The 12,864-nt window shown below is 36.9% G+C and overlaps 2 protein-coding genes across 2 annotated transcripts; both read right to left on the reverse strand.

Moving 5' to 3' along the window:
• Positions 1–802: 802 nt before the first annotated feature.
• Positions 803–6,924, reverse strand: LOC149199176 (uncharacterized). Its single transcript, XM_089402324.1, has 7 exons — positions 5,949–6,924; positions 4,357–5,856; positions 3,179–3,790; positions 2,268–2,771; positions 1,465–2,157; positions 1,270–1,371; positions 803–1,136 (listed from the first exon to the last, which is right to left on the reverse strand). The coding sequence occupies exons 1-7, from the start codon at positions 6,906–6,908 to the stop codon at positions 807–809; spliced, it is 4,701 nt and encodes a 1,566-aa protein (XP_089258450.1). The 5' UTR covers positions 6,909–6,924; the 3' UTR covers positions 803–806.
• Positions 6,925–7,007: 83 nt separating this feature from the next.
• LOC149199177 (uncharacterized) lies at positions 7,008–9,033 on the reverse strand. Its single transcript, XM_089400479.1, has 5 exons — positions 8,684–9,033; positions 8,187–8,515; positions 7,896–8,057; positions 7,382–7,677; positions 7,008–7,224 (listed from the first exon to the last, which is right to left on the reverse strand). Exons 1-5 carry the CDS (start codon positions 8,823–8,825, stop codon positions 7,008–7,010), a joined length of 1,146 nt encoding a protein of 381 aa, XP_089256605.1. The 5' UTR covers positions 8,826–9,033.
• Positions 9,034–12,864: the final 3,831 nt, after the last annotated feature.

Genomic DNA, 12,864 nt, shown 5'->3' on the forward strand with positions numbered 1-12,864 from the left:
GATTTAGTGAAATTGTTTTGAAAAAAAAAAAGAACAACGTTGAAACTAATTATACTTATTTCACTAAAAATACTTCAAAAACTAAGTTTTTGAAATTTTTTGTTATCCCCACATAAAAAGAGGCTAAGGAAGCAAATTCGTCAGTCATGTCTGGCTTTTGGAGTTAGGAAAGCTGCCACACAAGAAGTAGATGATGTTCCGTTTTATTCTTCTTCTCCGGTTGTAGCTGTGGAACCAGCCTCGACGGCAGAGGCGTCGCTTTCACCTCCACAAGATGGCCCACCTTCATCTATAGCTGTGGAACCAGCCTCGACGGCATAGACGCCGCTTTCACCTTCACAAGATGGCCCACCTTCATCTCCACTTTCCATGAAGAAGCCGAAATTGAAACCAGGGAAGCAGTCGCACATTTCCTCTACGAGGGACCCACTTTCATTACTAGGACCTTCCGTGATTGCTTTGGCCATTATGTCGCAAATTTTGATTATCGTCCCTACATCATAATCGGCATCCCAGCCATCGGTGAACCTGCCAATGGTAAAAACTTGCATTAAGATTTGTTTTTAAAGCCCACTTAGTAATCATAGTTTTCGAAATTTATTTTCACCGGGCTCTACCTTCAACACAAATCAACGCCGAGGATTCTTTGATCTAAACATTTATTTGATTGTATAGAAGGCCCGCCTCCGCGCACAATCATATTTCATAAGCTTTTCTATCTAAAAGTAAGCGTTTGACAAGCCACCCATGACATAATTTATTTTTTAAACACCACTATTGTTAGTTAACATTAAAGTGTCAAGTACTCACCAGGCAAATTTGGACTCATCAATTTGAGAACAGCAGTGGAAGGAGTAAGCCACTATTATTGCTGTTGCTACACGCTTCACCCCTCTCCACAACCCAGGCTTTTGATCAAACTGCTTAATATATTTCCCCATTCTAAACATCTCCCATAAGACAAACACAGACCCAATTCGCCAGTGCGAAGGAACAGTTTCCAATCGCTCCAAAAGATCCGCAACCGCAAGAAGACCTGCAACAGCCCACTGTGCCTCCTCTATATCCTTCAGCAAACCGTGAATGACGATCGCCCGCTTATCTTCTTTTTCAGGATGACGAGAAATGATTTCTTTCTGAAAACCATAAAAACAGAATTTAGATCAAATATTTGACATAGAAGTTGGACATGATCCAACAATGAATTTCATGTTCGAACCAAAAAAGTAATTAATGGTTGTCGCAAAAATGGAGAGGCTTAATACGCACAACCCAATCGTCGCTTATTCCCTCTGACAGGAAATTCTTTAACCTACAGAAGCCTCTTGAAGTTGGCCAAGTCACACTTGGCAAAGACCGCTTTTTCCCCTCCTATTAGAAAATAAGAAATGGAAAAATCATTATGTGAATAAAAAATAATATGATTCAGAAAATTTAGGATAGGTACTAAAGAAAGCGATCAACCTTGTTGAATCTAAAAGCCTGAGAAAGTTCCATTCCCCATAACTCAGATATGTACTCTCGCAAGCTCTCGAAATAGGCATCCACATTTTGTTGCTCAACGGCTGCAGCGGCCGTTGTTTGCAGGTTCTGAATAAGGCTGTCGAAGACGCCGGGGTCCTCATCATGCATTTCTTTTCCTCCTGATTCGATATCATTCATTATTGACTTTATAAAGCCCTGTGCTATATCTTTCCAGTTGTATTTTGACTCCAGAACTTCTCCTCCTAAAGCTGCAACTACTTTCCCAGCCCCATCCATGAGGGCTATGGATCCGTGCATGTAGTACTCGTCATTTTGAATAAAATGTAAAGGTTGAAAAGAATGTAACAGAAATTTCAGTTCACTTTCCTCCATTCTATTAATTTTTTCTTTCAAATGGCATAGACGTAGTGAAAATCTCATAATTTCATTCTCCGATAAATTCAGCGAAGATATCCCCTCGATCTCAGCTGTATTTTTCAAAGGATAATAATAATCCTTCTTAATATTCTCAGTGAATTCAAAACTTTCCATTCTTCTACGTCCCAAATGAATAATGTGAATGCGGTCCCGCTGCTGCTGCTCCAGTGCATTCCACATGGAATATATGGCCCGATCATTTTCCCCTTCTCTATATAAGCATATCAATTTTCCTGGAAGCATTAACTTTTGCACCTAGCCAAAAACAACAAGAAGAATATAATTAAAAAAAATGACCAGTTATTTATTCATCATCATTTTTTTATGTTAAAATATATAATAAAAAATTAAATAAAGTTATTAACCTGGGCTGAGACACTTTCCGAGTGGTTGAAAAGGAACTCTAAAGTCGACATATTCTTTGGTTGTTCCCATTCTTCTTTAAGGAATATATAAGGTCTATACACACTAATTCTTCCGTTTGGATGTATGATCCAATTTATTGTTGGATACCATTTTTCACATTCATCATGCTCTTCCCACACACAGTGTTTCTCAAAAAAGAACTTCACTGCTCTTGTTATTACTGTCCATGAATTTTGGAGTACAAGCCAAGGAACTTGTCTTGAAAACTGCTCATACACATAGCTTACATCACATTCCTTTGGGTGCACAATAGGAATTGATATAATTTCAAGGTCAACTTTCTCTTTCTCCATAAAATACATTTCCTTCCAAAACGGATGGTTATATTCACATCTCCATGAATTGTAAGGCCACAATTCTACAAGAATAGTTTTCCCCATAGTTTTCCCTGCCAATTTGTGAACTCCACAAGCAGTTTTCCGTTCGTAATTTTCCGTCCGATCCTACAAAAGTCACGCCAACAAAACAAACGAGCACAACGCCAATAGTATAACAAGCACAATAAGTAAAATGAAGTTTGATCAATTTTTAAGTGAAGTAAAAGATATTATTGCTTTGGATAGATAGACCAGTAGTAACTAATTTTTCAGTTCGATCCTACAATAGTCACACCAACAAAATATAAGGGCGCAATGAATTGAGTAAAGTTAAAAATTGTTACGCGAAGTAAAAAAATTTCGTTATTCGGTTTGAAGTTAAAAATTGCTTTGTTCAGTAGACGTAAGTAGAATTAATTAAAAAATCAAATTAAATAGATTGTAAGTTCGAGACATTCAAATGGTGACCAAAGTTAACGGCTGAATGTGCGGGAACTATATAAGGAAGGCTAAAGCCTTTGAGGTATTCGTACCTTTTGTGATGGCCCATTCTTTTGAAAGACGGGAAAGGTTTCGTCTCGGTGAGGTGCAAACAATTCTATTAACAATTCCATATTACTCTCTTGATTTGTTTCTGCGAGCTGCTTCAAGTTGAGGTATCTCTCAGAGTTACACACCACAAATTTCTCCACTTCACCTTCTGTCAAAGATCTCCAACTAAAACAAGGATCATAGTCATCGCTGTTGCCATCCCCCACCATCTTCGCATCCATTTGAAAATAATGATCAGTACCCCCAACATCTTCTTCTCTTGTCCGCAACATATTCAGGAAAATATTTCTTACACGATTTCCCGACTCATGGACCACAAAGATAGTATCCTTAACTTTCTTGGGCAACTGTTCAAAGTGTGCACCAAGATATATTATTTTTATTTGCTTTCCATCATCGACCGTCTCCTCAATAAAGGGCCACGGGAATCGGTCCTTATCACCGTAGAAATCAAATATGACAAGGGCGGAGGTGTTTGGCAGAAGATCAGATAGTTGGACTGGCTCTCCTCGTCCATTTCTAAGCAGGCGTTTCAGTTCCGATAAAACACTGTATTTCACATTCTCTTTATTATTCACTGACATTGGCACTCCCTGTAAAATAATTGTTTGTTGGAAAACAATATTAGGAAAATTTTGAAAAAAAAAAAGATTTATATGTATAAATTACCTAATAACATTAAAAATTAACAATATTAATTATAGAAAAATAATAGAATTCAAAATATTAATATTAATTATAAGAATGAATATTTTTATAAAATAAGGGAATTTTATGTTTTAATTATATCTTGAAGTTATTTTTATATAGATGTATTTAGTTTTCAATTTTAAATTTATATATTTTGGATGTAATATTGAATTGTGATTCAATAATCATTTATTTTACATATTTTAATATAAGAAATTTGAAAATATATGAAAAATATATTTATAATTTATTTATAAAATTTTCAAAAATTAATAATGTAAAAATTTGAATAAATAATATAACATTTACAAAAACTTTGTATTTAATTTTTTTATTACTTTATTTTTTTCCTATTTTATTATTTTAAAATTATATTTTTAAATCTCAAATTTACTTTTAAAAAATAATTATAAATAATAAAAACAATCACATTTTTTAAATCATAAATGTGAATAGACGATATGCTTACCTTTGAAATAAAAACTGACGGATACGATGATCCATGGCAATCCCTTTCAATTTCTCTCCATCTCTGCACCAACTCATCGTTTCCTTGGATGCTGACAACTTGTAATGTGTTCATCTTTGTCACGTGGTCCATTGATTTCCCTTCTAGCTTGGGGCACCAGTCCAAAACTAGGAGTTGCAATGAGTTTAGGCAATGCAAGTATTCAGGAAGTTTCTCTAATCCCTGGCATCCACTTAAAATTAGTTCTTGCAACGAGGTTAGGAAATGGAAGTCTTCCGGAAGTTTCTCTAAGCTCTTGCATTTTGAGAAATCTAAATATTGCAACGAGGAAAGACAGTGGAAGTCATTGCACAACTCTCTAAGCTTGCTGCAATCATCAAAAATCAACCTCTCCAAACTTTTCAGTTGACCAAAACCTTCCGGAAGCTTCTCTAGTGTTTTACATGATGTCATGTTGAGCTCTTTCAAACTTTTTAATTGACCAAACCTATCTGGAAGCTTCTCCAGCCTCGTACAACCTCTAAATGAAAGACGTGGGATAAAAGAGAGGTTGCAAAAGCCATCAGGTAGTTCTTTTAGATTGCGACACCATCTCATCTCCATGACCTGCAATTGCTTCAACTCTCCAATGGTTTCTGGGATACTTTCTAGTCTCTCGCAAGAGTCTAGAGTTGTTTGAAGAAGGCAGGTTAACTTTCCTAACCCACTGGGGAGATTTAAAAGCTTCTTGCAATCTGATAAATTCAAGAATTCCAATGATGAAAGTTTATCGATACTATCTGGAAGTGCTTTTAATTCCATGCAGCGAGCCAGATTGAGTTCTTGCAGAGAACTCAACGATCCGAAGTCGACCGGCAACTCAGTCAATTTTAAGCAATTATTCATTTCCAGTATCCGTAAAGATCGAAGCTTTGAAATTGAATTGGGCAGTTTCTCTAAGGATTTGCAATCTGAAAGAGAAAGTTCCTGCAAACTAGTTACTTGGTAGCCAAACTCTTTAGGCAGACTGGTCAACTTTTCAAAGTTGACCAATCTTAGTATTCTCAAATCTCTATGGTCTTGAAGATCCTTGGATGATATTTCAAAAGCATGGGAATCTGAACTCCCATCAAGTTCCATGTGTCTCAAAGTTGAAGGCATCTGCAAGTTATGTAATTGGTACGTAAAACATTTTCTTAAGTAGAACCAATTTTTTGGGGGAAAACTGAATGGAGAAATAGAATCACTTGCCTTAGATAGCTTCAACTCATTCGGTGTGTAACTGAGGTATTTCAATTTCTCTAATTGTTTTGACATATCATAAAACGGAAGCTGCCGAACTTTCGCTTTAAAAAATACCAACTCTTCAAATATTTCACTACACTCGCCCTCCACCTCTGCTCGCTGATCTCCAAGTCGAAGAACTCTCAATGACTTATGCATTGAGTCGAGTGTTGTTGCAGATATCTTCAACAGATCCTGATTACCACTTAACCAAATTCCCTTAATCCCTTCAGCACCCTGCATGCCATTATAAAATATAATTAAATCAAAACAGATACTCTATAAACAAACATGTATATAACCTTTTTTTGAGTTCATAGATTTGTTACCTCCTTTTTCTCTCCCAGGTACACCATCAGTTTCGTTGCACTGCTGAATGTCAATCTCACTTGCTTTCCTTTTGACATATATAAACCAAGTTGTAAGATCACATCGTGCACATTTACAACCCCAGTAAATGTGTCTTTAGTCACCAATGCTCTGCTTTCTAACTTTTGCAGTGCATCTTCTCCAACAATATTTTCCACTTTGTCCCAATCCCATCTTCTGAAATACGAACAGATGTCTAGGAATGGATCCTTGCATTCTTCAGGAAGAGCATCGTAGGCAAAGCAGAGGTGCATCTCGTTAAATTCTTCCTTCTTCCATATGTCTTCCTCTTGCATCAGTTGAGAATAAGCAGACTCTTTATTGCGGGCATAAGCTATGAAACTTGCTACTAATTTCAACATGAGGGGAATTCCATGACATCTTTTTATTATTTGAGCGAATTGTTCAGATCTTATTCCTTCCAATATATTCTTCTTTAAAATACTTAGTGCATCTTCTGAATTCTCAATGCCCTTCACATGATAGATTTTGGGAGCCCAAGAGCTTAGGAATGCACGATCCACATCTGCATTGCTTGCAGTAAGGAGAAACCTTACTTTCTTTGCTTTATGAAGATCCTGCGGCAAAAGAAGTTGAAGCTGCTCTGCATTCAAAACATCATCAATGTATATGAATGCCTCTACTTTCTCTAACATTAGCCGTAGTTCTCGCTGTCCATCCTCGGGCTTTGCAATATCTGGAATAGACTCTCCAGGCATCAAATGTCCTAGTATTTTTTTTTGCAACTGTATGATATGTTGTGGACTGATATCATTAGACAGTTGAACCTCAGAACATTTACAGCCCTCAACTTGTGAGAAGACCGCATCTGCGAGGGTGGTCTTACCGATTCCTCCGAAACCATGGAGGATAACTGTGACAACATTCTTTCCATTGTCGTCACATTCCAAACGCTTCATCACATCTTTAATTGACTCCTCTATGCCGACTGTTGCAACAATATTCAGCACCACATCCATATTTAAAGTTGTGAGCAATAAAATTAAACTCACAATAATTTAAATTTCAATATAAATTAATTTGACAATATTTTTACCAGCATGTTCAGGATATCTTCTAGACAGAGGGGAATTCCACGCCGCCATGGCAGCAAGAATCCTCTCCGTGTTAGTTAGAACACGAAGACCGATTACGATATCAAGTTTCCTGTATTTGTCTTCTAACTTCTTTCTCATGCCACTCAGATCGTCTTTCACTGTGGACGTTGAGAAGAAGCTGCAATCAAGCAAGGAAATTCCATGAAAAACACTTCTTTCTATGTTTGGGTATAAAGCATGGGCTTTCTGCGGATTTGACCACTATGAAACAGCTTTGTATTTTATTTATACACATCGTGGTAAATAAGATGAACCACAGAATGTTGAGTATTTACCTTTTCCAGTACGGACTCTCCATATTAGTACAGCACAAGATCGCCCCTTCAACAATCAATGTTACTGACTCTTGGATTTCATGCTCCTGGTTTTCTCCGGGCCTTTCTGTGAGTCTTTTAACAATAGAAGCAAAACAACTCATTTCTTTTAACAGATCCAAACACTCTTTTTGGTTCGAGGTAACCTCTTGAAATGTTTCCAAGGTATTTGCGACCAGCAGAAGTCCTGCAGTAAAAACGCTTACCTGGCCTACATCCTTTAGCAACTTTGTAACAGGTCCAGATATAATCTGTGTCTGAACAACATAAAAAACAAAAGAGAGAAATTTTCAGATTTAATATATTTATACTGGACTTTCAGTTTTAATTGCAAGAGTTTTGTAACAGGTCCAGATATAATATCTTTCTGAACAACATAAAAAAGAAGAGAAATTTTCAGATTTAATATATTTATACTGGACTTTCAGTTTTAATTGCAAGTGATGAAATTCTCTATAATGAGATTAATACACACCCATTTAGAAACAGCCTCTGATGCGTCTGACGCTAAGTTCGTTAACTTCGTGAAGTCGGGCGATGACAATATGCCCTTTAACTTCGGTAATGACAATATGTCCTTTAAATTCGTCAAACATGAACCTTTGGGATTTGATACTTTTTTCCCTGGACTCATTTCCTAAGAAGAAACAAGGAATGAAACCATATTCAAATCAGATATCACACAATAATTATAATACTATCTAATGATATAGTTCACAATCTAATTATGTTGTAATTCGGATCGATATGAAAGATTGTGATGTACCTTCTCTCTCAGTTTCAAAAGCTTAGATATGTCGATCATAAGGAGATCGAGATCGACAGGCTCATTTTTCCCATGCATTTGAACAATGTCTTTATGTAGTATGGTGCCAATGACATCTCGTATAGTTGCAACTTCGGAAGTGGAAGGGGATGGAGCTTCATCGCACTGGGGGGCTTCTGGTACATTGAGATTCACGTTTTCCTCAGATTTCCTCGGAGATTCGGAGACTGGAGCTTTGCCGCCCGGATGGGTATGTTCTATCTCATTTTCCAGTGGAGTTACAACATTAAAAGGTCCAGGGATTGGAGCTTGAGCTCCTGGGAGAGTTTCTGCACAAACACAATCGCCAGCAGCGTCAGTATTATCGTTTGCAGAATCATGCGTTGATGGCCGCCATTGTAGAAGCGGAAGAGCCTTCTGTGAAATGACGGTATCATAATAATATACAGAAACATAAATAAAAACGTTCGACCTTTTGTGCTATCAAAAAACTGTACCTATTGCAGGAGGCGAGCTCTGAGAACCTGGGCCTGAAGTGGGATGATCTGGTTTGCGGAAACAAGAAAAGCAGGAGAAGCGCAAACAAGAAAAGCAGGAGAAGCGGAAACAACAACAACCACAAGAGCGTTTGGTTGCCATTTCTCTTCTTGAACACACAGAAATGAACGAGGGTAAAACCAGAGTCCTGCTTTGGGCTTCACCTGAAATGGTTGGAAGTAGAATTGATATTAATATGATATTGCAATAACATGAGCGAGGTCGGCCTGAGTTGCAAAGATTATAACAACTATGACATTCAAATGACAGTCTACGAAATCTAGCGTAACAACTATGACATTCAAATGACAATATATAGATGGAATCCAGCGATGAATTGCGGTCAAGTACTGTACTACTTCGTTCGTAGATCCAGCCCACTATGAATAATTAATATAGTATTTTTTTAATTAAATGAAAGGTAGGTTTATTTTGAAATAAAGTTTCCATGTAAATAATTATTATGTTGATGTATAATGTGTATTTCAAAATATTCATAGTAATATATACAAATCAGAAGTTGAGATTTATCTTCAAAATAGTTATGTTATTTTTTATTTTTTAATTAAAATGATTCATTATCCAAAATGATATATGAATTGAGTTATGGTGGTTTTTTTGGCATGTGGTGTTGATAATTCATGATATTATCCATAATATTGTAACAAAACTTATTTAGAAATTAAGAATCTCCATAATTAAGAATCTTGTTCTATGTGTTTATTAAAATGTATATATATTTAACTTAAATATTAATTCTTGTTATTGTTTAATCATAATAATAATAATAATTTAAGTCCATTTGGAGCAGGATTGTTGGTGATTGCCTATTATATTAAAGCACTCATTTGTAAAGGTCATTGGTTCAAACCCAGTGGGTGAGCCCGTGAGAGGCAACTCTAACTAGCCCTCTTGGGTATGGTTCAAACCACGTGAACGCATGAGAGGCAACTCTCACTAGCCCTGTTGGGTATGGTTTGGGGGTTATAATAATAATAATAATATAAAACTATAATTTAGTGAGTTTTTATTGTTTTTTCTAATTTTAACAACATGAGATATATTAAGTAGTAAATGTTAGTAAGTGCTTTGATGGTTATTATCAATTTATGCCTATCTACTTTTACCAATATTTAGTTTATATGGTTGCTAGTTTGCGGGTTATTATAATAATAATATAAAACTATAATTTAGTGAGTTTTTATTGTTTTTTCTAATTTTAACAACATGATATGTATTGTGTAGTAAATGTTAGTAAGTGCTTTGATAATTATTATGGATTGATGCCTATCTTTTCTTGCCAACATTTAATTTATGTGATTGGGCTAATTATGGTTACTCTTCAAAACTTCAATGGGTCAACATATTCTTCATGAAAATTATCATGGATAAAAGAGAAAATAGACGATTTTCCCAACCATTCAAACTAAGCCAATCCTTTTTCCAATCACTTAAATAAAAACAATCAAACAAATAAATTATTAAGATCTTATATTTAATACTAAATTAAAAAAAAAAAAAAAAAAAAAAAAAAAAAAAAAAAAAAAAAGAATCCCCTCCATTCACATTACATATTATGGAGGAAATGTTATAATAGTCAACAATGAATGGAATATTGCAGTAATAAAAAGAGTTAAAACAATTAAATTCAATTTATTATTGTAATTTTATTTTTATTGGTAAAATCACAAATAATTTAATTTATAAGGTAGAAATGACATAATGACATTTTGAAAAAGTGAGATTAGAAATCTAAAAGAACAATTCCATAATAACTCAACCCTAAATAACACATAGAATAAATTATATATTAAACTCATAAAAGAAGAAATTAATAAATTAATTGTACTCGATCATGAGTGCCACAAAAGAGCCTTACACCTTATAATTGCTGGTATAGAAGAAAAAAATAATAAAGACACTTTAGAATTAGTTAAAGAACAATTAAAGATAAAATCTCAAATTCAAACAAATTATTTCACGGAAGCAATAAGGGTAGTGGTGGGCCCTAGTATTGCAACAATAATGTTGCAACTCCTGGGACTCCCTTCTTTACTTTTATCAACCCGGTACTTCATAACAAACTTGGAAGCGACGGTGCTATATGCGCAAGTACTAGCTCTTGTCGCGGCTGTCACTTGGTCAACTGGCACAAGTCCGCTAGGAGCTTAAGCCAACTTCTAAGAGCTCTTAGAAGAAGCTTTTTAACTGATGGATGAAAGCTAACTCAAAGGAGGCTAATCTACTTGCAGAAAGAAGCGAAAAGCGGAAAGGAAATGCAAACCCTAGAAAACCCTAGTTTTACCGACTAACCCTACTGGTGCAAGAAAAATGATGAAAGCTACAGAAAGGAATGCCATTGACTCTTAGAAAGGTAAAATGCATGTGACTAAGCTACTTCTGAAGTGAAATCTGAAAAGAAACATCTTTTTGTATTTTTTGAGTAAGTTGGCAGAATTATTATGCATGTGTTTTAATTGTTTTTTACTGTGCATAGGTGGATTGGCAAAAGGAAATGCTTGCAGGAGGCTGGGAAGGCCAGAAGAGAGCCTAAGGGGTCCCTAGCACCCTTCCAGAGAGTTTTACAGTGATCGGATCTCAAGAAATCACTTTCGTGAGCTTCTACAGGAAGTCTACAGGGGTTCTATAAGATGTTCTGTGATTTCTACAGGATGTTCTGAAAAGAGGATTTTGGAGGGTTGATGGAGGAAAAATGGTGGGAAAGTGGAAATGGAGGTTGGATAATGATGTTAAGGGGTCTAGGACCTGGTGAATGGGGCTAAGGAGCGATTGGATTTGTTCAAGGATGGAGGAAGCGATGATGCACAAGAATGTAGAAATTAGGGCAAGGTGGGAAAAGTATGGCAAATGAAGGGTAGGAATCATGGATTAAGGGTAGGAATCATGGATTAACAGGTATCTCCGCGCAGTGTGATCAACTTGATAAGGAAGAGGATTCCACACATACCACCTCCACCCACACCATCGCTATTTTCGTCACCATCACCTCCATCCTCGCCCACCCCACCTCCACCACCACTGCGCTGTAATATGGCGAGCTCAATAAAGTTGCTGGTGTTCAAAGGAGTCGGAAATGAAGATCCAGACCAGTTTTGGTTCGTCGTAAAAGCTGTATGGGAAACACAAGGAGTGACAGATGATGCAATCAAGAAAGATACGTTGATCAGTGCCCTGTAGGATCGCGCATTGACCTGGTACATTAAGCACTCGAGCAATCATCCGAATGCAGGAATCAGGGAGGTTCAAGCCGCGCTAACTAAGGAATTTAGCAAGCCAAAATCAGAAGCGCAGTCAATAATTGGGTTCAAAGAAATCATGATGCTACCAGGTGAGACTCCTTGTGAGTTGGATCAAAGTTTCAAATGTATGATTCGCGAAGCCAACATGACTATGACAGATGGACAACATCACGCATGGTTTGTACCATCACTAGCACCACAATTGAGGAACGCGTTTTCATAGTAAATAATAACAACTCAAGCAAGCCGAAGCATTAGAGGCCGCGATGAGGCTACATGAAACTCTGATACAGGATCCTAATCTAGGAGTTCAACAGATTCACGTGTAGCTGAAGAACTTATGCCTCGAGATGTAGAGCCTGAAGCAAGACCAAAAAAATTTCTCAAAGGTGCGTGAAGAAGTATGGTGCGTAAAATGCAAGGGTCAGGGACATGACAAGGACCATTGCCCGGTGTTTGAGAATTACCTCCCGGGAGGGGGATCAATGCCATTGAGGCCGGAGACACAAGCAAGGCCTAGCGTAGCGCCTGCATTATGGTGCGTGATTTGTCAAATAGGGGGAAACCATGCCAGAGACAACTGCCACTTATTGTAGAAGTACACGCAGAATTCCCAGCAGTTGTTCTGTAATTTCTGTAGGTCAGTAGGACATGATGACTACAACTGTAGAAGTTATGAGCTGATGATGGATAGGACTCCTACTTATAGAGTTCAGGCCAAAACGCGACCCCTTAACCAAAATGTCGGAATGGCACGCACCGATTTCAGGGGCGCGGGCGAGGCCGAGGGTGAGGAGGATTTGGGAGAGGGCGCAGACAGCTAATATGTTACAATTGCAGAGGGCCAGGACATTATGCCCACAATTGTACAAATCTGACGC

The sequence above is a fragment of the Pinus tabuliformis genome, chromosome 2_1 (genome assembly GCF_031772625.1).
Source record: "Pinus tabuliformis cultivar Carrire ecotype Pingquan chromosome 2_1, CPIR1, whole genome shotgun sequence".
NCBI lineage: Eukaryota > Viridiplantae > Streptophyta > Pinopsida > Pinales > Pinaceae > Pinus > Pinus tabuliformis.

What these genes read in the sequence shown, in the direction of transcription:
- LOC149199177 (XM_089400479.1), bottom strand. Translation starts at nt 8,825, where the DNA reads ATGGCAACCAAACGCTCTTGTGGTTGTTGTTGTTTCCGCTTCTCCTGC. An exon ending in GAGCTCGCCTCCTGCAATAG is followed by an intron (nt 8,516 to 8,683) that starts GTACAGTTTTTT and finishes GTGTTTGTGCAG; the next exon opens with AAACTCTCCCAGGAGCTCAA. An exon ending in GAGAGTCCGTACTGGAAAAG is followed by an intron (nt 7,225 to 7,381) that starts GTAAATACTCAA and finishes GCTTGATTGCAG; the next exon opens with CTTCTTCTCAACGTCCACAG.
- LOC149199176 (XM_089402324.1), bottom strand. Translation starts at nt 6,908, where the DNA reads ATGAAGCGTTTGGAATGTGACGACAATGGAAAGAATGTTGTCACAGTT. An exon ending in AGAATGGGCCATCACAAAAG is followed by an intron (nt 2,772 to 3,178) that starts GTACGAATACCT and finishes TGACTTTTGTAG; the next exon opens with GATCGGACGGAAAATTACGA. An exon ending in CGGAAAGTGTCTCAGCCCAG is followed by an intron (nt 2,158 to 2,267) that starts GTTAATAACTTT and finishes GTTTTTGGCTAG; the next exon opens with GTGCAAAAGTTAATGCTTCC.